At 49.3% G+C, this 24,652-nt stretch overlaps 8 protein-coding genes and 1 non-coding gene across 9 annotated transcripts; 2 read left to right on the top strand and 7 right to left on the bottom strand.

The window, feature by feature from the left end:
* Positions 1 to 342: 342 nt before the first annotated feature.
* Positions 343 to 825, bottom strand: BO87DRAFT_390010 (uncharacterized protein; the record flags this gene model as incomplete). The annotated part of the gene is made up of 1 exon (XM_025624914.1): positions 343 to 825. One exon carries the CDS (start codon positions 823 to 825, stop codon positions 343 to 345), a length of 483 nt encoding a protein of 160 aa, XP_025476084.1.
* Positions 826 to 5,551: 4,726 nt separating this feature from the next.
* BO87DRAFT_317123 (MFS general substrate transporter) lies at positions 5,552 to 6,977 on the top strand (the record flags this gene model as incomplete). Its single annotated transcript, XM_025619757.1, has 3 exons — positions 5,552 to 5,727; positions 5,785 to 6,158; positions 6,217 to 6,977. The coding sequence occupies 3 exons, from the start codon at positions 5,552 to 5,554 to the stop codon at positions 6,975 to 6,977; spliced, it is 1,311 nt and encodes a 436-aa protein (XP_025476085.1).
* Positions 6,978 to 7,134: 157 nt separating this feature from the next.
* BO87DRAFT_409639 (uncharacterized protein) lies at positions 7,135 to 8,560 on the bottom strand (the record flags this gene model as incomplete). Its single annotated transcript, XM_025626262.1, has 3 exons — positions 7,135 to 7,649; positions 7,732 to 7,909; positions 7,982 to 8,560. 3 exons carry the CDS (start codon positions 8,558 to 8,560, stop codon positions 7,135 to 7,137), a joined length of 1,272 nt encoding a protein of 423 aa, XP_025476086.1.
* Positions 8,561 to 8,883: 323 nt separating this feature from the next.
* Positions 8,884 to 10,856, bottom strand: BO87DRAFT_379706 (pepsin-like aspartic protease). Its single transcript, XM_025624118.1, has 3 exons — positions 10,244 to 10,856; positions 9,329 to 10,189; positions 8,884 to 9,271 (listed from the first exon to the last, which is right to left on the bottom strand). Exons 1-3 carry the CDS (start codon positions 10,586 to 10,588, stop codon positions 9,197 to 9,199), a joined length of 1,281 nt encoding a protein of 426 aa, XP_025476087.1. The 5' UTR covers positions 10,589 to 10,856; the 3' UTR covers positions 8,884 to 9,196.
* Positions 10,857 to 11,710: 854 nt separating this feature from the next.
* BO87DRAFT_462139 (uncharacterized protein) lies at positions 11,711 to 13,718 on the top strand (the record flags this gene model as incomplete). Its single annotated transcript, XM_025629146.1, has 2 exons — positions 11,711 to 11,757; positions 12,740 to 13,718. The coding sequence occupies 2 exons, from the start codon at positions 11,711 to 11,713 to the stop codon at positions 13,350 to 13,352; spliced, it is 660 nt and encodes a 219-aa protein (XP_025476088.1). The 3' UTR covers positions 13,353 to 13,718.
* A 580-nt stretch (positions 13,719 to 14,298) lies between these two features.
* On the bottom strand, positions 14,299 to 14,370 carry BO87DRAFT_t221. The gene has a single exon. It is a non-coding gene; the product is annotated as a tRNA-Ala (tRNA).
* A 211-nt stretch (positions 14,371 to 14,581) lies between these two features.
* BO87DRAFT_379708 (DUF914 domain membrane protein) lies at positions 14,582 to 16,285 on the bottom strand. The gene is made up of 2 exons (XM_025624119.1): positions 15,763 to 16,285; positions 14,582 to 15,702 (listed from the first exon to the last, which is right to left on the bottom strand). Exons 1-2 carry the CDS (start codon positions 15,987 to 15,989, stop codon positions 14,727 to 14,729), a joined length of 1,203 nt encoding a protein of 400 aa, XP_025476089.1. The 5' UTR covers positions 15,990 to 16,285; the 3' UTR covers positions 14,582 to 14,726.
* Positions 16,286 to 17,059: 774 nt separating this feature from the next.
* On the bottom strand, positions 17,060 to 19,528 carry BO87DRAFT_366689 (Arabinosidase A). Its single transcript, XM_025621847.1, has 8 exons — positions 19,223 to 19,528; positions 18,655 to 19,169; positions 18,523 to 18,606; positions 18,397 to 18,473; positions 18,316 to 18,348; positions 18,115 to 18,266; positions 17,576 to 18,064; positions 17,060 to 17,519 (listed from the first exon to the last, which is right to left on the bottom strand). Exons 1-8 carry the CDS (start codon positions 19,364 to 19,366, stop codon positions 17,127 to 17,129), a joined length of 1,887 nt encoding a protein of 628 aa, XP_025476090.1. The 5' UTR covers positions 19,367 to 19,528; the 3' UTR covers positions 17,060 to 17,126.
* Positions 19,529 to 21,504: 1,976 nt separating this feature from the next.
* On the bottom strand, positions 21,505 to 22,610 carry BO87DRAFT_366692 (uncharacterized protein; the record flags this gene model as incomplete). Its single annotated transcript, XM_025621848.1, has 2 exons — positions 22,098 to 22,610; positions 21,505 to 22,021 (listed from the first exon to the last, which is right to left on the bottom strand). Exons 1-2 carry the CDS (start codon positions 22,541 to 22,543, stop codon positions 21,505 to 21,507), a joined length of 963 nt encoding a protein of 320 aa, XP_025476091.1. The 5' UTR covers positions 22,544 to 22,610.
* Positions 22,611 to 24,652: the final 2,042 nt, after the last annotated feature.

Here is a 24,652-nt window from a genome sequence, read left to right on the forward strand (position 1 = left end):
ATGATTGGGGAAGATACACTGAGGTAGGAAAGAGTGAAGGAGATAGTAATATGGACTTCACGACCAGAAGCCGGCGTCAGGTCAAGGCTCTCAACCGGATGAGAGCGCGCCAGTCTCGAACGGACTGGCGGGATGAATAGGACTGACAAGAGACTCTGACGGGCAGTCTAGGTGACGGTGAAGCACCATGGGTATGGGCGCGGGTACCCGAAATGGCGTGATTACCACAAGCAGAGATGGATATCATCATACTATGGGTAGTAGAGGTTGGTGGCGAATCCGATAAGCACTAGCAGTGGGGGTTTAAACCGAGAGACGAGCAGGCGAAGAGATGGACGGGCTTCAAGTGACAACGGTAACTCTAGACTGAGCCAGATGCACGTTGTTCTTGCGAGGGAAAAGCTTCTCCAAGCACTTGCGACCCTTGTCGAGCAGACTCGACTTCTCGCTGGGTTTGGGTGATACCGTCACCCGTGGGGCCGCAGCTGACTTGGAGCTGCTGCGGGACGATCGGCGCGACGGTGGCGGCGGGAGGACTTCGTGATCAAGGAGCTCCTCGTCGCTGTCATCGTCCATGGCCATGCCCATGGAGCGGATGTGGACGCGAATGTCTCGCTTGACCATAGCCATGGACTTGGCGTGGATGTGGGCATGGCTGAGGCAGCGACGAAGATCGGGTTCCTTGGCACTGCTTTCCTGGTCATATTTCTCGCCGGAGAGCAGGCTGAGACGGAGGTGCAATGAGGTTCTTTCCAACGGAGAAGGTCGTCTAGTGCGAGGGGCGGGGGAAGGTGATCTGGAAAAGCGGGAGGAAGTGTAGGACATTGTATGGTCTAGCGTAGTTCTGTTGTGCCTCTCTGCTGCGTGTGCTAATGGAGGGGCAGATGCAGAGTCCCGCACCCGAAATGGGAGAGGGAAGGGCGAAAGAATCGAAAGGTCCGGAGAGAAGAAGGAGCTTTGGCTTTGGCTTGTCTGGATGTCAAAAGAATTCTCTCCGAGCTGGTCGGGGAAGGTCTATATACATTTTGACAGGGTGGAGGATGAGCAAGCTTGATAACCGCCAGGTCATGGGACAGGAAAACCTGGTGGGCGAACGCTCTAGAACTCGGTCTGCCAAAGCCAAATCGGCGTTGCGGTGGATCTCCCGGTGGAGACCGACTGTTCCAGCCCGCAATTCAGGCCGACAAACACAGCCCAATCGCGGGTCCCTCCTGGCGAACCTGCTCTTTTCTGCTGTTCCTGAGACGCGTCTGATGATGCAGTCAACTTGGAGCCAATGGGCTGCATGTGAACAATGCATCTGGACTCGAAACAATCATACTCACGTCAAATATTATACAATCTTGAAACAAAAATCAAAATTGTAAAAGGGACCGCATCAGCCATTGAATCATCACGAAGGAGCGCCAATGTTCCAGAAGCCCATCCAGACAGTCCGTGCACGGGCACGTGGGACTGATAAGCTCGCCGGCTTTTTCTTTTTGTTAGCTTTTTTTCTATTTTAGATTCTGTGTCCGTTTTGTTTTTGTTCGTGGTTTTTTTTCTATTCTCGGATACTTAGTGGAGATTTCTGTCACCGTCTCAGTTTCTCAACTCGCTTGTCACAGTCACACTCAGAGTCACATTCATCCATTCATTGATTGATTTTCATGGTTCCCTCCACTTTTCTCCCCCAGTCTGGATTGTCGAAGATCACTCTGGTGACACATCCAATTCGTACCACCACAGCCTCCAAGACATGCTCTGTACATAGAAACATCGTACGTACCCTGGTGGCGATCCCTCCCACCAGAGCCGGTGCTATCCGCAGATCCCATCACGTCTGTGGCAAATGCGACCGCCGGCTTATCTTGCGTGATAAGACGCTAACTAACGTGGGCGATCCTGTTGACCAGGAACTCCCGTCATAGGGCCCTGATAATCCTTGTCTCCTGTCTATCACGATCGATTTCATAGAACGGTCGCAGACCTGTCGCTTACCCTTTGGGTTGATTCTGATTATTAGCAATGTCAATGCTTCTGTGCTCTGCATATGCACTCCACTCTTTTACATCACATGAATGTCACCAATGAGGGATTTCCGTTGAGGGTTATCGCTGGACAGATATCCTGATTAAGGGGAAATGTCATCCAATTACTAGCTACCCACCATCTGCAATAGATGCTGTCGCGGGCAGAGGTCATAGCTCCAATTTTGGGCATTCATGACTTTCTTCAAAACTATAGCTAATATTTTCATGCAAGTTTCAGGCTAACACAACCCTCATTAATTCATCTCCGTGCACCACCACCACCACCTTGTCTTCAATTTCTGGTTTCTACAGCGGCACACAGTTCCCATCGCGGTCATTTTGTGCGCCAACGCGCCCGGACCATGGTCGCAAAAGGGGCGAAAAGTCAGTCAGCGCAACAAAGCCAGGGCCAACCAACCGAAAAAAAAAAAGGTGGTGGCTGGGAGGGGAAGAGGAGTGTCAAAGGCAATAGTGCGCGAAATTCCAAGAAATGTTTGTTTGGCATTTTCTGTTCTAGTCTTTAGCTCTCTTGCCCCCCTCTCTCTGTCCCTCTCTTTCTCACTCTAACTCTCTCCTATTCTTCCGCGCCCCTCCCCGGTCTAGCCAGGAGATTAAACTCTTAGGTTTTTGATCCCACAAAAATTTTCTCAGCGAGGTACTAGTCTCACCGTCTCACCATTGGCTCGTACACTATCTCCTATCCGGTGTCCTGGAAATGCGCCACTGCTGCCGTGGATGCTTACCAGTCGGACCCCTCGGGTACGAAAACTTTATCGGACGTACATACTGGATGAGGTGTATGTTTGCCATAACCACCCACTGCACAGGCACTTCATATTCATCAACACTCAAGCTCTTACGGTCCACTAACTGGTCTAGAACTTCCCTAGGATTGCTGATAAGCTTCTGTCTGCAGCAGTGTCTAAAGAAGTTCTTACAACGCTGATAGGCTTGCTGATAAGCTTCTGTCTGCAGCAGTGTCTAAAGAAGTTCTTACAACGCTGATAGGCTTGCTGGCCCCACGTGCCTAGACCAACCGCCGCGGAAGAGGTCAATCACCAAGCATACCCTCAATGAAATGGGCATGGCTTCGGGATTTGACCATGTCGCACAAATGGGAGGGTGACACGATCGGGGATTGACCGCCGAAATTAACGGTGTAGGCTACGACTCAGTCATATGGCGCAATATCTCCCAGGCTTCCAAGTGGATTCCCTGAAGGATTGCCGGCTAGTCTTTGATACAGGAAGATTTTGATCATCGCAAGCCTCCTAAAGGGGCCGATAGTCAATGAGCGCATTGGATCTCGGTCATCATTGCACTTGTGTGTCAGATTACCGACATATGTCGCCTAATTGTTGCGACGCTGCTGATTTCCTCCAGGAAACTAACCACAGTGGTATCCCTGCATGGATGCCAAAGTTCAATTGACTGTGGCGGGACTGATCCATGTGACCATCTATTGACCCCCTCCAGCAGTGGAGACTTTGGTAGTGTCTCGTCATCAAGGAGGGTAGCAACTTAAATAGACTGGCGGGTCTTGGAGATGATCCTCCCTAATATGCATGTTCATGCTGCCATCCCTGTTTTCCAACCTGCCTGGGCATCACCCAGACTTGCGGATCTTTTCCGGTCGCTGTCCTCGGCAATTAAATTTTGCTTCAATCCGATGATGCAATCTGTCGCTTGCGCGGCGTATTGGTGAGTATAGACCTTCTGCCATCTGGCAAGCTCGGCTCTTTTGTATGTAGTCATGCGCGGATGGCGCCCATTTCATGGCATTTACTGATAACACATGTCCTCAATTCTGACCTGGTGATATACGGCCGCTTGTCATCTAAACACTCACCAACAGGAATGGATTGGACGTAATTTCAATCTATTGAGACCCAGAGGCAACCATATTCAGGTATCGATCTGAGGTGATATCCACGGTGTAGCAGGAAAAAGGATGGTGAACGACATGCGCACGAAAACAAAGTACAGCTGATGATTTGACCTAGCTACAGATATTTTACGCAATATCACAGCTTAATTGATTTGTTTTTGTCCCCTTTTTTTTTCCATAAGAAGAACAGAGTACCGTGTAGAGCAAAATTAGGGACGGCGCGACTGCGGTTGTGCGTTTCGTCTAATGGGTTTTTTACTAGGTGCAGTCCCCGGTCCCGATCGGCCTATAACTAAACGGCTCGGCAGCAGCCGTCCGACAAACTAGCCGTCTCTCTCTCTCCGTCCCCACCTCTCATCTTTCCCATTCTGCATTCTTCTGGCTGGATTCATACCACGGTCGCTAAGCTATGTGGGGCCTGATCAAAGAATACTATGATGATACAACGGTGCTTAAATTCTCAGAGACAGATCGTCCATCGGCACGCTCAGAATGTTTTATCGCTCACTCTGGTCTACAAAGAAGTGAGGTCATCTCCTGGCCTCCCCTGCAAGGCGAATAAAGATGACAGGTTTTGCTCTCTGAAATTAATCAGGTGGGCAGCCAACCAGTTGGCATTGATCGAACATCTATCTGTGCTAATAGGCTACGTTATAATTCATCGATGGTCGCAATGCAAAGCTCGATTGAGAAAGTTACACAGCAGAGTAGTTTTACGGTTCACTTGGACGCAAGATTCGGCCACGTACAGAGTCATGTGAGCGGAGAAGGTTCACAAAGTTCAACTGGAGAGACCACTCAAGGCTCCAGCTTGAAAGATCCAGCCTTTCCTGTGTTCGGAGCAAAGATGGCTATTATCCAGAAAAGGACGGGCTTCAAGAGATTGAACTGGAGGTAAATGATCGGTTGCTTCGCCGGCTTTGCCGTGATTTTCTTGAGGGATTTGTAAGGCTTTAGGCTGAGCTCATGCTGGCCTCTGTCTGGTCTGGTAAACTGATTTCGAGCCTCATAGTGCTTATTGTCGGACAATAAACCTACAATAGTCTTTGTACTGGCCCAGTCCAGCAACAACACCTGGCCAGATCATGCAGCGTTCGCATTGCTGCGGGCAATGCCCACACCTTCCCGACCGAGCATTCTCTTCCACCTACAACTAGTACCATCTACGTCTTCCTTGTTCTCCCGTTTACTCTGGAAAAATTCTTCTCAGCAATAATCAACCAACAATCACCTAAGTAAAACAACAGACGAATTCGCTGCTTCTCTTGCTTTTGCATCAACTAGACGAACACCCCAGTCCGAGATGGCCATAGCAATAGCTTAACTGCTTCGTCACGCTGCTTCATCAGCTGCCAAGTAGCAGCCAATAAGAGGCCTATTCTCGGCGTTGAGCTACAATGATCTTCTTTGCATCTTCCGGACCCTCTTTACGAGGCCAACAACGAAGCAATGTGCGATCCTCTTCTTTTGATCACTGACAACACCTTGGTCAGTCCCAAGGCCAATAGGCGACTTCTGATGCTCATAACAGCAAGCTCTATTAACAGCATGATCACTATTACAATATGGTGCTGTGGTACTCGGTATTCCATCTTTGCTCCTCGACAATCTTCGCTCAAGGTGTTGACCATGGCTGTCCCCTCAGATAACGATGACTCCTCCATCACGCCCCCTGTCCGCAGATCACATAGCTGGACCAAATACTGTAGAAATAGTAAAACACTCCGCTGCTCAGGATTCTCCTTCTCCTCCCCCTCCTGCACCCGATGGAGGCATCGTTGCTTGGGTACAAGTAGCTGGTGCTTTCTTCCTTTTCTTCAACTCCTGGTCGGTCTTGCTGGATCATCCCTGTGCGGTCCCGTTTACTGACCCCGAGAACTACAGGGGCATAATCAATACATTCGGCGTTTATCAGAGCTACTATGAAACCAGACTCCTCAAAGGTTACTCCCCATCCTCTATAGCCTGGATCGGAACAGTCCAAAGTTTCCTCTTACTTTCACTGGGACCTGTCGTTGGTCCAATTTATGATAGAGGATGGATCAAGTCCTTGATAATAGCAGGCACGTTCCTGGTCGTGTTTGGACTGATGATGACCTCGTTATCCAAGGAGTACTACCAATTTTTTCTGGCTCATGGCGTCGCGGTGGGCGTTGGTTCCGGCCTTCTCTTCATCCCTAGCCTTGCCATACCCGTCACATACTTTACCTCCCGACGAGCCTTTGCCGTTGGAACTGTTGCATCAGGGGGCAGCGTCGGTAAGTCCTGATTTAAACGATTTCATTGAATTATACTAACTTGGAATTCACACGCTAGGCGCTGTAATCTATCCCATCGTGTTTCACAAACTAATCGACCGCGTCGGATTTGGCTGGACAACCCGTATATTTGCTTTTATTGCTTTAGCCGGCCTCCTCTTCTCCATAGCGGTGATGAAATCACGCCTTCCTCCTCTTGAAAAGACTCGGCGGCTCCTTGATCTCACGGCCTTCCGTGAAGTTCCTTTCGTTATCTACTGCCTCGCGCTTTTCTTCGACCTTGTGGGCCTCTACTTCCCCTACTTCTATCTCCCGACCTATTTCACCATTTATCTCCACGCAGGCGATAACATATCGTTCTACGTCCTTTCCATTCTCAGCGCCTCTTCTTTCTTCGGTCGGATTGCACCCAACATGCTCGCTGATCGTCTGGGATCACTGAATGTCATGATTATCGTGAGTCTTATGGTCACTATCCTCGCATTCGCATGGATGGGCATACACAATAACGCTGGCGCCATCGTCTTTGCTGTTTTCTATGGCTTCCCATCCGGAACGATTGTCGCCCTGATGTCTCCGGTTCTGGCGGGATTGTGTCCGGACTTGGCTATCATGGGGACGTGGTTAGGCATGGCTTTTGTGTTTTCGGGGCTTGGCATTCTCATTGGCAATCCTATTGCGGGAGCGTTGTTGGATCTGGAACATGCCGTTTTCTGGAAGGGGCAGCTGTTTGCGGCTGTTACGGTAGGAGCTGGGATGGTATTGTTTGTGGCGTTGAGGTTGTGGCAGTGGAAGGACGGAAAAGGGTGGAAGGTCTGACCGGAACCCAATGAGTGTTCAATTTGCGGTTCACATGAGAACGATCGATAACACAACAAGGTACGGAGTGCTAAATGCTAAATTGCTCTATTATATACTACGTACATGCATCTGAACTCAAAGCCACTGGCATCAATGAAAAATACGGAACCTGCAATTACATAACATCAAAAACCGACTCAAAATCATCTCTCTGGTCTCTCGCATCTTCAGCCTCACCCCACATCAAGTCCCATCCCCTTGCCAATACTTCCTTTGCACCGGTGCGCTCCAACCGGGCCGCATCCCACATAACATACCCCCACATCTGGAATACATCAGGTATATAGCTTCCTAACATATTGCTATATGTTCCTTTCCACAAAAGCGTCCATGCTAATGGCGGGTACGCTCCGTCTGAGTAGTCGTCCACCCTATCACCCCGGAAAGGCAACGGCTCTCTTCGCTCCTCCGTCTTATCTCGCTCAGAAGGTGCCCTAACTCGACGTCCACTTTGCGCCGCCCAGTTGAACGCGCCGTGAACATCTCCTTGAAGGAAATGCTCGAGCCAAATAACCAAGGTCTGCTCCATTATGTTGACTAATTCCGAGTGCTCCTGAACCTTGAAGAAGATAGTCTGCAACCGCTCGAGGCCTTGTGTCATAGTCCCGATCAAATAAGCATGGCTGTGCTCTTTATTCGCGGGCATTCTGCCAGTTAGCTAGGATCATACAGCAGAAGAACGTGAAAGCTGCATATTTAGAGCTTAACTGACGTGGTATATCCACCGCCCCATCCGGAGTAGGCGGTCTTTCCTGGTCATCAAACCGAGGATTCCTCTCACTGAAATCCCAGGTCACAGCATCATGGATTTCACGACATTTTGTTTCCGCAAAGACATAGATGCAGTTGATCTCCTCCAGTTCCCAGGGCTCCCATAAGTCTTCCAGCAACTTTAGAATATCGCTATCACTGAGTTAAAACTCTATCCTGAAAAGATCAAGCTCGTCCTTGTTAGGTCCCACGCCGAATACGTTGCTGCATAATTGAAAGCGATACAGAGCGCGGATTATTCTGTGTTCTTCTGATTCACTCAATGCCTCGTCAATCTTCGTATGTGTTGCTTCCGGCTCTTTAGCTAGATTGCCTAACGCCCACGCAAAATAGTGCCGTGCGAAAGGTTTCAAGACCGAGAGATAAAAGGTTACCATATTTATGGCATCATTCAATGTGAGTCCTGCCGTTAGATCTGAGTGACAGCGCCTTTCCGTGAGAGACCCAAAATACTCAAGGATTCGATCGTGGTTGCGTGTCTGCGAGAAGCTCACTGAGCTGGTCTCCTGGACAATACAAGCTTCGAAGAAAATGCTGCCCAGTGTGGTCGATAGGCTGTTGAGGAGAAGGCGCTTGCGATTTAGAAGATACTGGTCGTGATAAACGGGTGATGCTTGAACTAGTGATCTAAGTCCTTCAACATTGAGTAGAAGGAGAATTTGAATTCTAATTTCAGCTGGCAGGGTTTCAAGATGCATATGTGAGTACGAACGGACTAAGTTGTTCATCGTGAAAATTTCAAGAAATTGATCGGCCAATATTGAAGTCATGAGAGGACTGATGATGCAAGGGCTGAAAGAGGCAAAGGAGGTCTTTGAGAAACAGAAGGAAGTTCTAGTATCTAGTATGATTTCTGAGAAGACGTTCGAAGGCGAGGAGATCCTCGAGTCCGTGACAAGCAGCCTGATCTTCTTTTGCCTGGTGTTTCACTAAGCGCCAGGAACAGCTGCAAACACTCTTTCACCACTCCACCATGGGGGGCTGGATTTGCTGATGACTAAAATAGAAAATCTAGTGGGTAACTTGCCTAAAACACTATCTGTTGAGGTTAAAGGCGGCACCAAGTGTTATGGACTGTAGTCCAATCATTAATGTTCGTATGTCTGGAGTGACTGCTATGCGCCGTCGCAGGGGAATGCATGCTACAGATATCTACAGATACACACTAACTGCTACCCCGCGTTATGCTCCTAAACGCGTGTACCAAAAAGAAAACCTCAATACTGGGTCTCGAGCATTCAGTGGTACCAAAGCCTCAATTATTGAGGGTATCCGGTAGTCCTTCGTGACTCGTAAATTTGAGCCGAACACATTACGGATGAGTTGAGCGAGGAAGCAGTATCGAAGAAGTTCACTGACTTGCAATTACATAACATCATAAAACCGTAATAGATCCAGCCACTCGTCTACTCCGACTTCAGGCTCTGGCGCAACTCCTCGCGCTGGACGGCTCCAAAGCGCAGGTTACCGACATCAAAGATCTGCAATCCAGTTAGTAAGCTTCAACATCACCTTCAGGAGCAAACGGGTCCACTTACAGCGTAAATGCTCTTCAAAAAGGTATCTCCCAGAATATCCATGGTCATATCACCACGACTCTGGATTCCTCCATATACATAGCCTGTCTTCGCCTCCGAAAAGGCCAGGTCTTCCTTTTGCACCACAAATTGCTTCTCGCCCACGGCGAAGGACACAGTGGGTAGCTTATCCTGCGCCGTATCGGTCGGATAGATCCAGCCTTGGACTTCCTGATCGTAATACGCGCCGTCAATTGCGCTATAGATTGCCTCACATGTGTCATCGTCCACCAACGCCAGCGTGGTACCAGTATCAGCAATAGCGGTGTTACCCGACCGGTTGATAGTCTTTCCATTGACCGTTGCCGAGGTCGAGTTGAAGAGCCAGAAGCCTTGGCTGTTATCGACGGGGGTGTAGTAGACCTCTTCGCCTGCCGTCTTCACCAGATCCTGATCAATGAAGCCAAAGGTGTAGAATGACTCGTCATCAGTGTCCCTCCAGGTATCCAGCTTAGCCGTAAACAGCTCAGCGGACTTTGGAATGTCGTCCTGCAGGATCATGTTCTCGACGGGCGTTTTCACAGACTTTGGCTGCACAGTGTTGATGTTGCTGAATGCTAGACCGAGCAATCCGTCCCCTTCACCTTGGGCGAATGTGCTGGACATCTTCTCCGCCAGCTCGACGGCTTGGTTCTTGACTACTACGCCGCCAATGTTGACGTCGTCGGTGCCGACACTCCCTGATGCGGAGGATCCATCTCCATAGGAGATTTGCCAAGATTCACCTTCCAGGGTCTTGAAGGTGCTCGATTTGGACGAGTCGAAGATGGCATGGGTCTTGTTCTCGGATAGCAGGGTTGAGGGGAGTTTGTTGGACCAGACCTACATCTGTCAGTACAATGATTCTCATGTAGATGTTTCATAATGGAGGTATACCCAAAGATCAGCGGAACCAGTGTCAAAGTCCAACTTCAGGTTCTGCGCCGGAGTTCCGATACCCACGGTCGCCAGGTACATGGAGTCGTTCTGCACATCTTCGGCCGGGACCTCGCCAACCTCATCGCTGGTGCTGCTCTTCTTCCGCACCAGCTGACGAATATGAGCCCGACCCCCGATGGGCTTGTCAGTGTACGGACGGCCGGTCTGTTGGATGGAGCTGCTGAGGGTGTAGGGACCAGGCTTGGTGGGATGAAAGCGGTACTTGCGGATCAAGTGCACGTAGGACTTGGTGCCTGAACGCTTGTAGTTGAGGTTGGGGATGAGCTTGATTTTGGTAGCCATGATGGAGGATGATCAATTAGACCGAAGGGCAATTGTTATGGGACAAAGTGAGTATGAGATGGAGAGAAAAATGACGAGAGAGAAAGAGAAAGCAGCGGCCTTTTAAACCACCTACCCGGCCAGCAGCTAACTAACTAACTACTAGCTGGCTAGTGAAGTAGTAAGTGACCCAATATTGAGACGTCATTCTCTCCCCTCCCGTCCAGCGTAGCGACATGCATCCACTGACAGTCCAGTCTCGGCAGCCGACCCTTTCAGCCGGCCCTGGAATGTCGCCCCCAGTCGGGTGATGCAGATTGATTGAATGATTGGTTTCAGCTGATCGCGAGATCGGCGCCGATGACGCGATAAGCCCATGACTTATCTTATCGTGGAGGCCCAGAACCGGGACATTCGTCGCACTATTCAGGCCGAGGTGTGTTAGGTCCAGTTAGTGGCGTGGTGCGACGGGCCTGTCATCTTGTCCCGTTGGTCTTTCAAGCTCCGGTGATCGTCAAGCTTGGCGTCTCCTCCCCGAATTGCTTCAGGTCAGCCACTATCAGTGACCCCCGTGTTATTGGTGGGATTGCTTATCATCATTACGCAGCGTCTTCTTCATGATGTGATGTGATTTATTTTGTTAGTTTCGTTTTATTATTTGTGTCGTGTGTGTCGCCGCCACTTTCTCTCTCTCTTCTCCCTTCCCCATGATGGATGGCACTGAGATTCTGTGCCCTTATTTTGCTTCTCCTCCCGGGCGGCCCGACCCTAACCGGGTGGCTCTGTCTCCATCTTCTGTTTTTTAATAGCATATTCTTACACAACCCCTGAGGAACAAAGAGATGGCGACACTGTATGATTGAGGGATTTCTAGTCACTTGGTATATCTACACCGATGTCATGTTCTACGTGCAGCTAGTTTCGACCTCCCCTATGCAGACTCCAGAAGTTGCAGGATGCGGAGTAGCAGGCCTCGGAAATGCCTCATGGCTTATGGCTCACAACAATTCAAAGCATCAATGGATTCTTTATGAGACCGGTCTATATGAATGATGTCATCAAGTCAGACAATGAGAGGATATAGCTGTGATATGGTTACGATGCAAAGATGCCTATGTAACTAGTCATGATTGCACGCAAACCATGGCCGGAATCACCTCATGGCGTTTACTCTTGATCTCTCCGGTGCGGTAAGCAGTCTAGTAATTCTGCCACGTCCAGAAAGGATGATCATGGATATGATCACTGTGCGACCAAATGGGTTACTGTTATACCCCAAAAATCTGCTCAGAAGAAAGCAGTCAATGAATCTACGATGGCTCAATCTATACCATTGTCATTTACTTTTTCTTACATGATACACGTCCTCAATGAGGGCGCAGAGGGGTAAGAACTTTAATCATGTAAGAACCTTACTACTTAGTGATCAGACCAGCTGACCGCTCATCGAAACGGAGATGACATGTCCCTCGACGTCTTCCTCTTCTGAAGCTAGACCATGCAAGATATCGCACATGGTGGAGTACCACGGGTCTTAGCAGCCTATATTCCTCTCTTCTCTGTTTCCTTCCTTTCTCTCTCTACCGAGGCAACCTCAAACACAATCCATGCCACATTAGTGGCTAGGTATTCGTTCCAAGTCATTTCCAAGAACAACACGACCTTTGAGGATGGTTAGGAATAATGATAGATCCATTAAGGTGAGGGATCGATGAATTCAAATGCTAAAGGGACGACCTTCTGCCCTATTAAGTTTTATTGATTGCATTGGTATATCGCGATAACAATTACGCATACTAGAGACCCCACGAAGCATTCCACGATCTACTGCCAACCTCTAGAACCACAGAAAAAGAGAAGAAATAAAGCTCATCTTAGCTTCGCCACAAGGCTACTAAACTCCAGCACCACGATGAGGTATGAGCTTTATCACTGGAGACCTGTCAATCTGTTCTGGCAGGGAACAGGTATCCGCATCCACTTACAGCCTATGCAACACTGGCCCAAGTTTCTTCTGCTGGGATTTTAGAGGGATTAGGCAGATGGGGGTGTCCCTTCTACTATTGAGAAGAAGTCTGGGTTAGCTAGTGCCAATGATTCCGGTTACAAGAAGACTTACCTCCGATCTTCAGACGGATCTATTCTTTAATGCCTGACCACTAGACAAAGCAGCTACTCCGAGCGCAATCGACAAGGTGCCGAACTGCAACACCGGAAGCTGAACTGTCCTCCTGCTGCTTCCAGATGGCTCAACCGCGACCATCTCGATATCGACAAGGTCATCGTCAACCGAGGCATCGTCCGCATCTTCCGCCGGTTGAGCTATCTTCCAGCAACCCCTGTCCGGTTGCCTGCTGATGCATTGGTTCTCCCAGCGGACACAATCGCAGGACGAAGATTCGAGCATCCCTTCCAGCTAATCCTCGCCGAATGGCTCAACCGCGACCATCTCGATATCGAGATGGTCGTTTTCACCCGACGCATCGGCCGCATCAAACTACCCCCAGCATCCCCGTTGCATTTTCTACCGAGGCTTTATCCCTTTCAGCGGCCACACGCACAGGACGAGAGTTCGAGCCTCCAAGTACGGGCGTATTGTATCATACCTGGCACCACCACCACCACCGCCATTGCGGCGTCGCTGGTGACGCGTTATCATCAAACCCTTTGTGCCACTAGCTCCCGCAGCAGGAAGATGAACGATCAAAACCTGTATTTGGAGCAGCAGCCCTGCATCTGTCTTTTTCCTTTGGCTGAAACATCGCCTGCATCTTCCGGTGGTTGAGCTATTCGCTATCATTCCCACTTGCTTTCCGATTGCCTGCCGAGGTAAATATGTAACTTATTCTTGCAATCAGCAGCCACATACAGGGGATGGATGCTCGAGCCTCGAGGTGTGGGTTTGTTAACGTCAGAGTTGGTGCTTCCAGAAAGGGAGGTGATTACCATGTCGTTGACGGTGCGACATAGGGCAATACCTGCTCGATTAGGACTCTAACTATGTCTTTATCGATAAGGGAGCGTTGTTCGAGCTTGCAGCGTGGATAGAAGATCGAGCCTGCGATGGAAGAAGGCTTGGTGTTTGGGTTCACGAGGAGGACTTGTCGTGACCTTGGATTATTACAGAGGGTTCGATGCCATTGGGTCTTTTATCAATATGTATGGAATCTTCCTGAATAAGTTATCCGTGGCCATTGGGGGTGGATAATGTCTTTATGTTTTGAGAATATATATAATTACTAGTAGGAATTATAGGAAGTAGCCATCCCTCCTTCAGATATATATATATATATATTCAAGATTTTCCTGGGAAAGAAGGAAAAGAAAGAGCAAAAGAAAAGCAAGAAGCAGCTTTATATAGACGATCCAAAGAGCCAGACAAGTGAAACAGCCTATCTACATTGAATTCCCCATATTCCCATGAGGGCATAATTCAACCTATCTAAGCCACGTTTCCTACCTGGATAAACTACCTATAGTCTCCGTGACTGCTACTTGAGGGTGAAAGTGAGGAGGTTAGTGCGGTGAAAAGGCCATATGGTGAAGTTGTAAGGGTGAAGAATCAATCATTCACAGAAGTGTACTAGATGACTATGTACGGAACCCGACTTCTATAGTGCCTTGTAGAATGGAACAAAATGAATTGAGCAGGACAAACTGCGGTAAAGATTGCTCTCGGGTAGTTAAAACAGACGGACGGCTAGGGAGAAAAAAATAAAATAAACAAAAAATGGAGCTGCGGGGAATCGAACCCCGGACCTCTCCCATGCTAAGGGAATATTATACCACTAAACCACAGCCCCATTTGATGAAAGATGACTAGATCTTGTGGTCCATCAAGGGAGCATAGGGCTCCAGCACGTTGCGTGGGCTTACGAGCTCAGACGCTACTTGAGGGTATGGTCGGAGGTACTCCGCACTTCACCCACGAAGAATGTCAAACAACCTACAATCATATCAAGTGGATAATACAGTGAAGTACCATTTAATAAAACCTATTGAGTTGGAAAGTAGGAGAAACATCAATAAGATCACTCATATTCCATTACATTCCGTCCTGCACAGCAGACTCTAGTACTAGTACTATATATTAAGTTGAAGTAAATAAAAACCAGATAAACTTTTGTTCCCGTGCACAGTATTCTCATACCGCCCACATCTAGACAATCGCATGTCCCGTCTGCTGGGCGCGACGGCCCGTTCCAATTCCATCCACTCCGCCCTCCTGGTCCTTTCCTAGCCACGGCTTCTTCGCCTCACCCATCTCGCCCTCCATGATGAAGTACACAAACAGGCCAATGACAATTAGCACGAAGGCAATGGGATACAGGAATTGGACGGAGTAATGGAACACCTGGATACCGATGATCAAACCCCAGAAGTTCATCGTCAGCAAGGAGATGTTGAAGAACATGGCTGATGACACACGCAGCATGATGGGCGCCAGCGTGTAAAAGATGAACAGCACTATGGTGTAACCGGCAATGTACCCGCCCACCTTGTTGTTCCAGGTGGCGCCGTGGAAGGAGCCCCGGTCGAAGATGGCGCACTGAACGCCGTTAATGAACATACCCCAGAAGCCCATCTGACCAATGACCTCGTACATGGGCCGCTTGGAAACCATGAACTCTTCAAACAGGTTGCTAAAGGCGTAGATGGTGCAGGCCAGAAGGGCAAACAGGTCACCCTTCACTTGATCTTCGGCGGGGTAGTTGGCACCGCGCAGGTAATCGGATGCGATGAGCATGCCGAGACCACCGCAGGCGAGGAAGATACCAAGGTATTGGGTGATGTGGTAGCGGACGCGCAGGAAGACGAAGGAGATGATGGCGACACAGATGATGGTCCAGAAGCTGAAAAGCTCGGCACTGAGCAGCGAGGTATAGCGGTAGGCGAGCACCATGAAGTAGTTGCCTTCGACATCCAGGAATGAAAGAATGAAATACCGCCAGCAGTCGCGATAGAGCATTCGAAACCATTTCTTAAAGCCGTACTTGTAGATGGTAATGCTGGTGTAGACGAGGTTGAGCAGGATATAGTTCCAGAGGGTCTGGAAGGCAGGGATACTGTTGCCAGCGTTGGAGAGGAGGGACGAAAAGGTCGAGGAGCTGATATCGGCCAGCGCGATGATTTGACTGTTCTGGATTAGTATTTGGCCGCTCTTTGAAGTGGTTTTTGACAAGATATGCACTCACCCTAGAAGCAAAACCAACCAGAAATCGCGGGTCTTCATGTAGGCAAACAGCCTGGCCGCGCGACTTTGGGTTGGCTGCTGCTCCTGCTGGGCTTCCTGATCTTGCGATTGACCGGTCTGCTCCGATGACTCGGTCACAGTATGCACCTGCTCAGTCTTTTCCGTGGAATATTGGGGTTGAGGCTGCACGTCGGCCACAGCCGCGGACTTTTCATTATCGGCAGACATGGCGGGGAAGCTGCAGAATGCGACGAGGCGCACGGGAACTCAAACAGAAACAGGAAATGCGAAATGCGAAAAAGGGTATTCAATGGAGCTTTTCGCCAGCAAATGTGAACGCAAAGCTCCGAAGTCGTTCACTGCCAGGACCAAGGGGCGCAAAGAAGAAAAAAAAGAGAAAAGAAAGCAAAAACGGGACGCTGGGATGAGCGGAGATTTAAAGCAGGCCGACGAGGCCAGACCGCGAGGGCGAAACTAAAAAGCAACTAAAGCAAAAAACTTCAGATTTCCTTATCGCGGAGTGGGCCGCCGCAGCGAATGGCAGGCCAGGTGGGGAGATTTCTATAATGTAAGTAGAATGCAGTAACTAGTGTCTTTCCATGATGACACTCAGGATGGGAACCACCATACAATGGCTGGTGGACTTAAGATCCAGCAGACGGTGTACTACTAATACTGTCCCTGTATGAGATGGTAGTAGTCAGCACTTGTCGAATATCATAATCACAGCATTGCAGAAGGAGAAGTGGAGGGAAATAGCAGTTGTAAAAGAGAACTTGGAAAAGTGAGGGGAGCTGCAGACGGAAGGCGCCCGAACCCGTCTCGGCGCACGGTCTTCGCTTCTGCCCAGTTCGAGTGGAGAAAAGGCCGCCCGTTTGCATCCAGCCACAACCAACCAATCCGCTTGTTTTCTCCTTCGCTTACCTGTGCCTTGTTTTTATCGTATCCATTGATTGTTAGGTTCAATGTGTCGTTAGGAGGCCATGACAGGAAGTAAGCATAAAGTGATCCGGAAGTACACGTTCAGGGATTGGGTGCTTCTTTCTCTTCGTTGGCGGTGTTCAAATGCCCTCCCCGACCGACCGCTACATAGCAGTCAGTCACACATAGAGACACACAGTCGTCCTGTGCCACTCCTTCCTGGCTAGCACTTATAGTAAGTAGTACTAAGGTATTATGTGTATCGCCACGTGTGGTGGCGTTGCCTTTCATTGGACAATGCCCTATATACAGGCAGGCATATAACATGGATCTATCATCGCTTCATCACTAAGTTTTCCCTATCGTGAATCAGAATACTGCAATACATGACATCACACCTGCAGATAATTTTCGACTTGCCGCCCATGCAAGCACCAGTCAACGCTAGTTCGCAGCCAGGACAGCCACCGCCCATGCCGGCAAACTAAAGGTAAAGGTACCATTGCTCGCCTGCACCGTCGATTCGCTCGGCGTGACCAGCGTCTGGGTGTCAGAGTTGTACGCGTCGGGGTCATTGTCCGCCAGAACCGTCAACTTGCCTGTGCTCGTTCCTGGGATGCTCACGGTAAGGTCTTGCGTCTCCGAGCCGTAGTTGGCCAGCTTCACGTAGTACGAGTCGCCGGCGCTCGACGCAACCCAGTACAACGGTCCAAAGTCGCTGTCAGAGGTCACCTCCTTGATGGTATCACCACGGTTGCGCGAGAACATTTCCTGCACGTAGTAGCTGGTCGAGAGGAAAATGTCATCGGGTGACTGTGTGTATCCGATCAGGTCCGGCTACCACTCGTTAGCTCATCTATGCCGTCGAATACCGCTGCCCAACAATGACTCACCGTCCACTGAGTCGAGTTCACTAGCTGGAGCAATGGCGCATACGCCGCCATCTTGACCACATCGCTGTTCCTCTCGAACCCGATCATGAAAACGGCCTCGGAAACCGACCCCTTCATGTTGGGCCAGTCGATCTCCCAGCGCGAATACTCGCCGATGAAGTATGGCACAGAGCGGTCCAGGTTGTCGAAATAGTTGAACTGGCCCACCAGTCCATCGGGCGTGCTGTAGTCGTGGTAGTCGACCCAGCTACCCTCGGGCATCGACTCGGGCAAGCAATCCGCCTCGCTTGTGCTAGCAATAAGGATGAGATCCGGGTAAGCCGCATGGATTGCATCATAGAAGGCAGTAAAACGCTCGGCGTAGGACTCGCATCCGCCTCCCAGCATATCTTCATTGCCAATCTCGACCATGGTAAGGTTCCACGGCTCCTCTTGTCCATTGGCAGCGCGCCATGCTCCGTAGGTCGTGCTCGTATCGCCCAAGATGTACTACCGTAGGGTTAGCTCCGGCCACCGCTCATACATCGAGCTCAACATACCTCGAGTTCGTTCAAGACATCATCAATATAAGGGGTCAGTGCATCGCCCGTAATCGGGGTGTTGCCACCTGACTCCAGAGCGAACCCATCCCAGACTCCGAGCACCGGCACGAGTCCCAAATCCTCACACCAGTAAAAGTATTCGTGGAGGCCTATAAGAGTTAGTACAGCAGTTAGGTTCTTGCATGTATTTGTACGTACCAAGTCCATCGGTGTTATAGTAAGTCCAAGTGCCTATTCAACGTCAGGAATGAATGCTTCGCTCCTGATGTCAAGACATACCTTCGCGGCCGGGACGATCCCAGAGATCACCGATTGTCTCGTTCCACTTCCAGCGGTTTTCTGCGCTGTTTCCCTCACTGTCTCTGGTGAGCTTCGATATCCCTTGCCGGACGAGCTAGGACTTACAGGTTGTTGCCGCCGGGGAATCTCAGGAAAGATCCCTTCATATCAGCTAGCACATTGGCAAGCTGGGGCTTCAGGCCATTTTCCCTACACAATCAGCCCCTATGTCACTCTTCAGGATATAGACATGCAAACCTTGATTTATAAGTCTCGCCAAAAAGCGTCAGGTATCCGAAGTTCAAAGACGAACCAGCAGCCACGCTTCCATCCACTGTGAGCTCGTACAAGACGTTGCCATCTGGAGCCTTGGTGGTGGGGAACTTGACGGAGGCTTGGGTGAAGTTGTCTGCTGTGGACGTATGGGTGATAGTGGCAGAGCCGTACTCCGTGCCGGTATAGTTTCCAACCAGTCGGACGGTGATGTCGCCCGAGTAATCTCCCTTTATCCAGAAGGAACTCTGGAATTCGCTGCCGTCGACTGGGATGCCCCAATATCCCTCATTGGTGAGACCCACCGCACCGGTAGCATCATCCGCAACATCCAGCTTTATAGTGCTGGGAATGGCAGAAGTCAATGGACTGTCACCATCAATCGCGATGGTAGCATCACCGACAGCCGCCCAAGCAGTCAGGTTGGGTGTCGTTCCCTGAAGGCCAGGGTTCTGCAGCAATTGCCCGTAAATTCCTCCGTCTCCTGAGTGATTGATATCCTAAACCATCGTTAGAGAATGAATTATCAATGGGCGCCGTTTCTGCGGCCTACCTCAAACATGAACCCATACAGGATGGGGCTGGATGAGTTGCCACCCTGGGTGGAGACCTTCAAGGAAACTCCATGTGCATGTTGAACGAGGGAGAGCAGTAAAGAAAGAGCGCTGACGCCCGAAAGAGCTGAGAAAGCTACCATGTTGCCGGCTGTCTGGAGGAAGCTGCGCCTGGTGTCATTGTTGCGAACGGAGGATACGAGGCCTTTTAAGATCGGACTTCATGAAATTAACCGGGGGCAGTAAACAACCAAGGCAACAGCGGATGCGGTGGGGTCATTACAACGAAGTCGAAGACAATCAACCGAGAAGCCAAGAAATCGAGGAAGAGGGACGATGCCAGTGGAAGAGTGGAACAGTGGAGGAGAGTGGAGGTGGAATGTGGAATGTGGAGGAGAAGACAGAAGGAGGAGGAAAAGCGTGACTGCACGGGGCATGCACTTGCCTGCCACGATGTCTTGGAACCTCTCTCCTCCGCGTTCTCCGAGTCCCTCCAGTTGCTCACTCCACCATCTGTGCCATCTTTTTTAGCCGCACCCACGCTGAGATCCAAGTGGACAGTGAGTCTGTGTCGTACCGAAATAATCCCGACGGCTAACCCCAGAATTCCCCGGCTCTCCAATTTTAGGTCCCTTAACCGATCGTACGACATGCCGATCCACCCATTCTTCAGTTCTACAGAAAGTTTGGCGCATCAAAGCTCGGTTCATAGTCCCCGTTAGCAAAGGCTGATGTCTCAGACATGTCGCCTCAACTTCGTCGCAATGTCCAAACAGCTGACAAGTTTTGTGCCTGCGCTTTACCAGTGCGGAGTCGATAGTGATACAGAACTCATATCGATGGGAGATATTGAGATAAAATTCAGTCTTCTCAACAGATGGCCAATCCATTGTCTTGAACCCTCAGGGTATGTGCTGGACTATCGGGCTAGTCAGCCGCCTAGCCTTTGCAGATCCACCCAAGCGAAACTCTGACGTCGGCCGTGCACTTTCCCCCTCATCGTTACTCCGCATTTTAATGTGGTGGATGTTCTCCGAGCAAGGGAAAACCCCGGCGGGACCTCTGAGGCAACTTGCCGATACTGGAGTAGTCTTGGGTTCCTGATCCAGCCACAGCCGTCCTTTGGTTCTTCCCGGCTTATCTCTCTCCGGGATGTCGCTGCCACCTTCGTCATAGTTAAACCGTTAGAGTTTGCCCCTGTTTCTCTTTTGCTCTATCGTTGATTCCGAACCATCCTAAGTCTGCTCTTTTCATCCTTTGACTGCTGCGCCTACCGCGCTATGCGAGACATCATAGACTTAGACCTCAATCATTATGGTTCATGTCGTTTATGGCGATCGGTTGCAGTGTTCCTGACGCTTCGCTACCGGCACAGCTGCTTATATCACTACTGGCGAGTCTCTCTAGTTTCAGTCGTCGCCCATTGTACTTGCATGATCGAACCAGATCATACCCTTTAGACTTCAGTTGAATATAGCCGCATCCCTCAATCCAAGGACCGGGAAAGTCGACGGTTACGTTGATCTCCCACTTTCCAGGCGTGACTCTGTCTTCACTCCAATTCAGCGACACCACACAAAATCTAGAGTAGAGCCACAACCGATCCTGACAAGTTGAAATGAAGAATAACCAGTAATTCTTGAATATAAAATAGCCGTCACAATGATATGATCCTCAACCACTCGTGTCACAGGCCTTGGCCGCAGAGAATCTACTAATTCTAAACCTCGAAATGGATCATACTAGCAGTAACTTGTACATACATTGCACACCGATAGACATCACCAGAGGTTCGACACCATGTTCTTTCAGTTTGCAATAGCTCAAGCTACGTCAGACTCTACCACATAGTAATTTTAGTACTTGGAAGTTTTGAGCTGGTAAAGAGTTCTAATATGGAAAAAAAAACGTCCTACATGTTCTATTGCGCAAAGATGAAAATCCATATCGGCATTCAATATTTCACACCGTCATGAATACTATATAGTACAAGAAATGATAATGCGGCTCTTAGGCTCAATGGTTTCGTACGACGAAAATATACCCTTAACGCAGGAGCTAATGATCGCTGTAGCCGGATCGATAGAGGGAGCTCATCTTAGCTTCACCATAGGCAATACGCCCTGGTTACTAGACTCCAGCACCACGGTGAGGTGTGAGCTCTTCGCTGAAGACCTGATCGGGTTCGATCAGGCGGCCGCGTCCACTTGAAACCTGCTCGGGTTCGACCAGGCACAGGTTCCTGCTGGGTTCTTAATCAGGGACGGGCGCTTAAACAGAATCATCTTTCCACCACGGGGGAGGGGGAAGCAAACAGCCAGGATAGGAACAGACCGATGGGAGCTGACTCCTTTTTCTCAAAGCTGTAAATCTTCGACATCTTAACCACCAGCAGATCGTCAGACATGTAAGCACAAAGTATTCTTGCATGCCGTGGGTTCACAAGGGAAAGAAGGAGGAGTGGAAATTTCTGCTCATTTGGAAAGGCTGGTGCCTTCTCACCAACTACTTCATCAAGCTCTTCTAGATCCATTCGAGACAGCTTCTTCATCTCCTCTTCGCTTCCTACCTCAGGCTGTATGGCACGATCATGCATAACAGAAACAATCACTGCAAGCTCCCCATACAAAATGGAGCCCTCTCTAGCTTGTGCTGGCTGGGAAGCAGTCAACATAATGTGGGGGAGTGCTGATTTGATTCGCCTATCCGGCTCAAGGCAAAGATCGATCTTCCAAGCATCTTCGAAATTGGGGAAAAACCCATACGCTCGGGCGGACAACACGAAAGGATGAGGGTGACTGGAGATTTGAATGTATCAGTGATTGGACAAGAATGGTGGTCTCTTAAGATTTAGCTGACATGTATTGTACTCACCTTATGTGCCGCACTTTATACAAGTCCGGTAAGCTCGAGTACACACGGCCGAGTCGAGTGGCAAGAGCCAACTCACCGAAGAAGTGGCACAATTCATCGGACCAATCAGCCTGATCAGCCACCACCAACCCGTATCTTTCTGCCTCCCTTCTCCGAATCGATTGGTTGTAGTCGGGGAAGAGAAGCTCGATTAGAGGAAGGGAGTCGTGCGGCAATAAATGAGACTGTTGGATGAACGGCACCGGTGTTACTGGAGAGCCCGTAAGGTTCGCTTCGATATCCCAAGAAGAGATAGAGATTTTATGTTCATGAAGGAACGATGGCAAAACATCTCCCTCTGAACCAGGCTCATTTGAGACAAAAGACACACTCTTAGGGCCCTCGACTTCTCCAGTAACAATGTGGTATAGCGAGATGACTCGCTCACGAACAACGTTTTCAGTCATCTTAGAAAAGAAATCTGAAAGAATAGAGATGATACTGAACCAAAGGAGTAAGCAACTTGACGACTTACTGTAGTAGTAAGTTGTGGGTTGTAGATGCGCGAAGTGTGGTGGACTGAGGAAGGCAAAGAGAAGAGGAACACAAAGCAAGGCTACAATCATGTGACAGAGTATTCAATGACAAAAAATGACCTAACCTTCTTCAAATCCACTCACTACCCAAAAGTCGATAAGTGAATATCAGCTTCTCTGGACAATCCTAGGGTCCATTACCGAGGGAGTCAAACGATGTAGATGAATATTCACCCCCCGGCCTCCTGCAGAGGGCTATCTAACAAGTTTCTCTTTTTCTTCGCGCCACTTGAAGCGGTTGTATAGCTTTTACATGGAAAGTTTTCAAGTAGTCGCATGTCTTAACAAAGTGACTGTGGATAGGACGTCTGAATATACCCCTTAATAACTTCAGCTGATTCGCAAGACGAGCGTATCAATATTGCCCTTGATATCTTCCTGCCAAGCGTAGCCCAGGCCCCTGCAGAATTCTGGAACGCGGCCTACCCGCCAATTCCAATGCCATCAGGGGCTATCCATCGCTTCTGATAGTTAAGCGACCGTGACTCACATGCGACTATCAACCAATTCAAAAAGGGCGGCAGGGACTGCTAGCCATGAAGACTAGTATCGATACTGTAAAATGATGACGATGCTAGTTACCTCATCCAGCCGGAAAAGTCGAGGCCCCATTTAGAGCTAAAGTTGGTCTTCGGGGGAGTATTCCGATCTTGTGAAGGCCAGACCCGGGGTATCGCCAATAGGCCATGTTCTCCTTCACATGGTCTAGAAGCTATATTCAGCTGAAACTTACAACCTCATACCTTCATAGAGTTCTACACCACCATTCACTCTTACTGCCGTTGGTAGGATGGAGAGACACTGGTTCGAAGACGCTCAAGATGTCACAAAGTCCCTCGAATGCTTGACGAATTTTATCCGTTCAGTGGTGGTCCTTAAAGGCAGCTTGATACACCAAGTCATACTATTCATGAGCCAAGCATTTTTACACCGTCCTTCATCGGGGGACCAATGAGCCAGATAAACACACAGTGTGGCCATTCGTTCAGGACGCAGGTCCTATATCCTCACTGGCGTGAAGGCCGAGCCTTGCAAGATATGCATGTCCTTAGCGTCGAAAAGAAGAGACGGAGAAGGAGGAGGAAAGAGAAAAGAGAAAAGGGAAGGAAAAAGGTACGAATCTGCTCCTCGACCTCGCAGACCAGTTTAATGAATTATACCATCTGGTCTGCAGTGCTATGGCAGTCTCTGTTCTGAATCTTGTTCAATTCATTGGATCAAGCAAATGAGGCAGTTGACCCTGAGAGGCTTATGGCAGGTTGTTCAATCCATTTGAATATTGCATGCTGGAACGGGAGTACTGATCATGGACAACGCTTGAGACCAATCTGGGATCCAAGAGGGGACGACGAATATACTATTTACCCTTAAATCACCTAACTCAAGGGAATCCATCGAGGTGCAAACTTGGTAAGGTATACAGTCAGGTCGGTATATATAGTTTTAACAGAAAATAATGTATTCAAGGTTGTCTACTCTGGGATATCGAGCTGGAACCGAGATAAATTAAGTAAACACGATCTGTAAGCTTGTACCAATTCTCCTCTCAACACGAAGCATGCCATATAAAGGAGCCGCTTCAACCCGGAAATTGAACTATAGCTTAGGATCTTTCCTATCCAAAGAAGAGAAATTCATAATTTCGAATATGCAACTACTGACCCTGCATTGCAGTAGGTAATCCTTTCATCAAAAGTACGCATTAGGTGAAGGGAAGAAACCCCCCAGAGTAACCTGGGTCGAACGGTCATGTATGTGCTGATTTCTTGCATGGGGTAAATGCAAGATGGAGATATGTTTGTGCATACCATCTGGGCCTTCTTGTGAGTATTAGAAGTCTTCTTATTTGTTTCTCCCTTTCCTACTTCCGTATATTTGCCGAGAGCACAGCACCACGCCAGCCATTGCAAAATGCTGGCTATACTGCCGGAACTTTTACTATCCCAGTGTTCATGGCTAGAAGGATATATCAGAGCCATT

The sequence above is a fragment of the Aspergillus neoniger genome (genome assembly GCF_003184625.1).
Source record: "Aspergillus neoniger CBS 115656 unplaced genomic scaffold BO87scaffold_35, whole genome shotgun sequence".
Classification (NCBI taxonomy): domain Eukaryota; kingdom Fungi; phylum Ascomycota; class Eurotiomycetes; order Eurotiales; family Aspergillaceae; genus Aspergillus; species Aspergillus neoniger.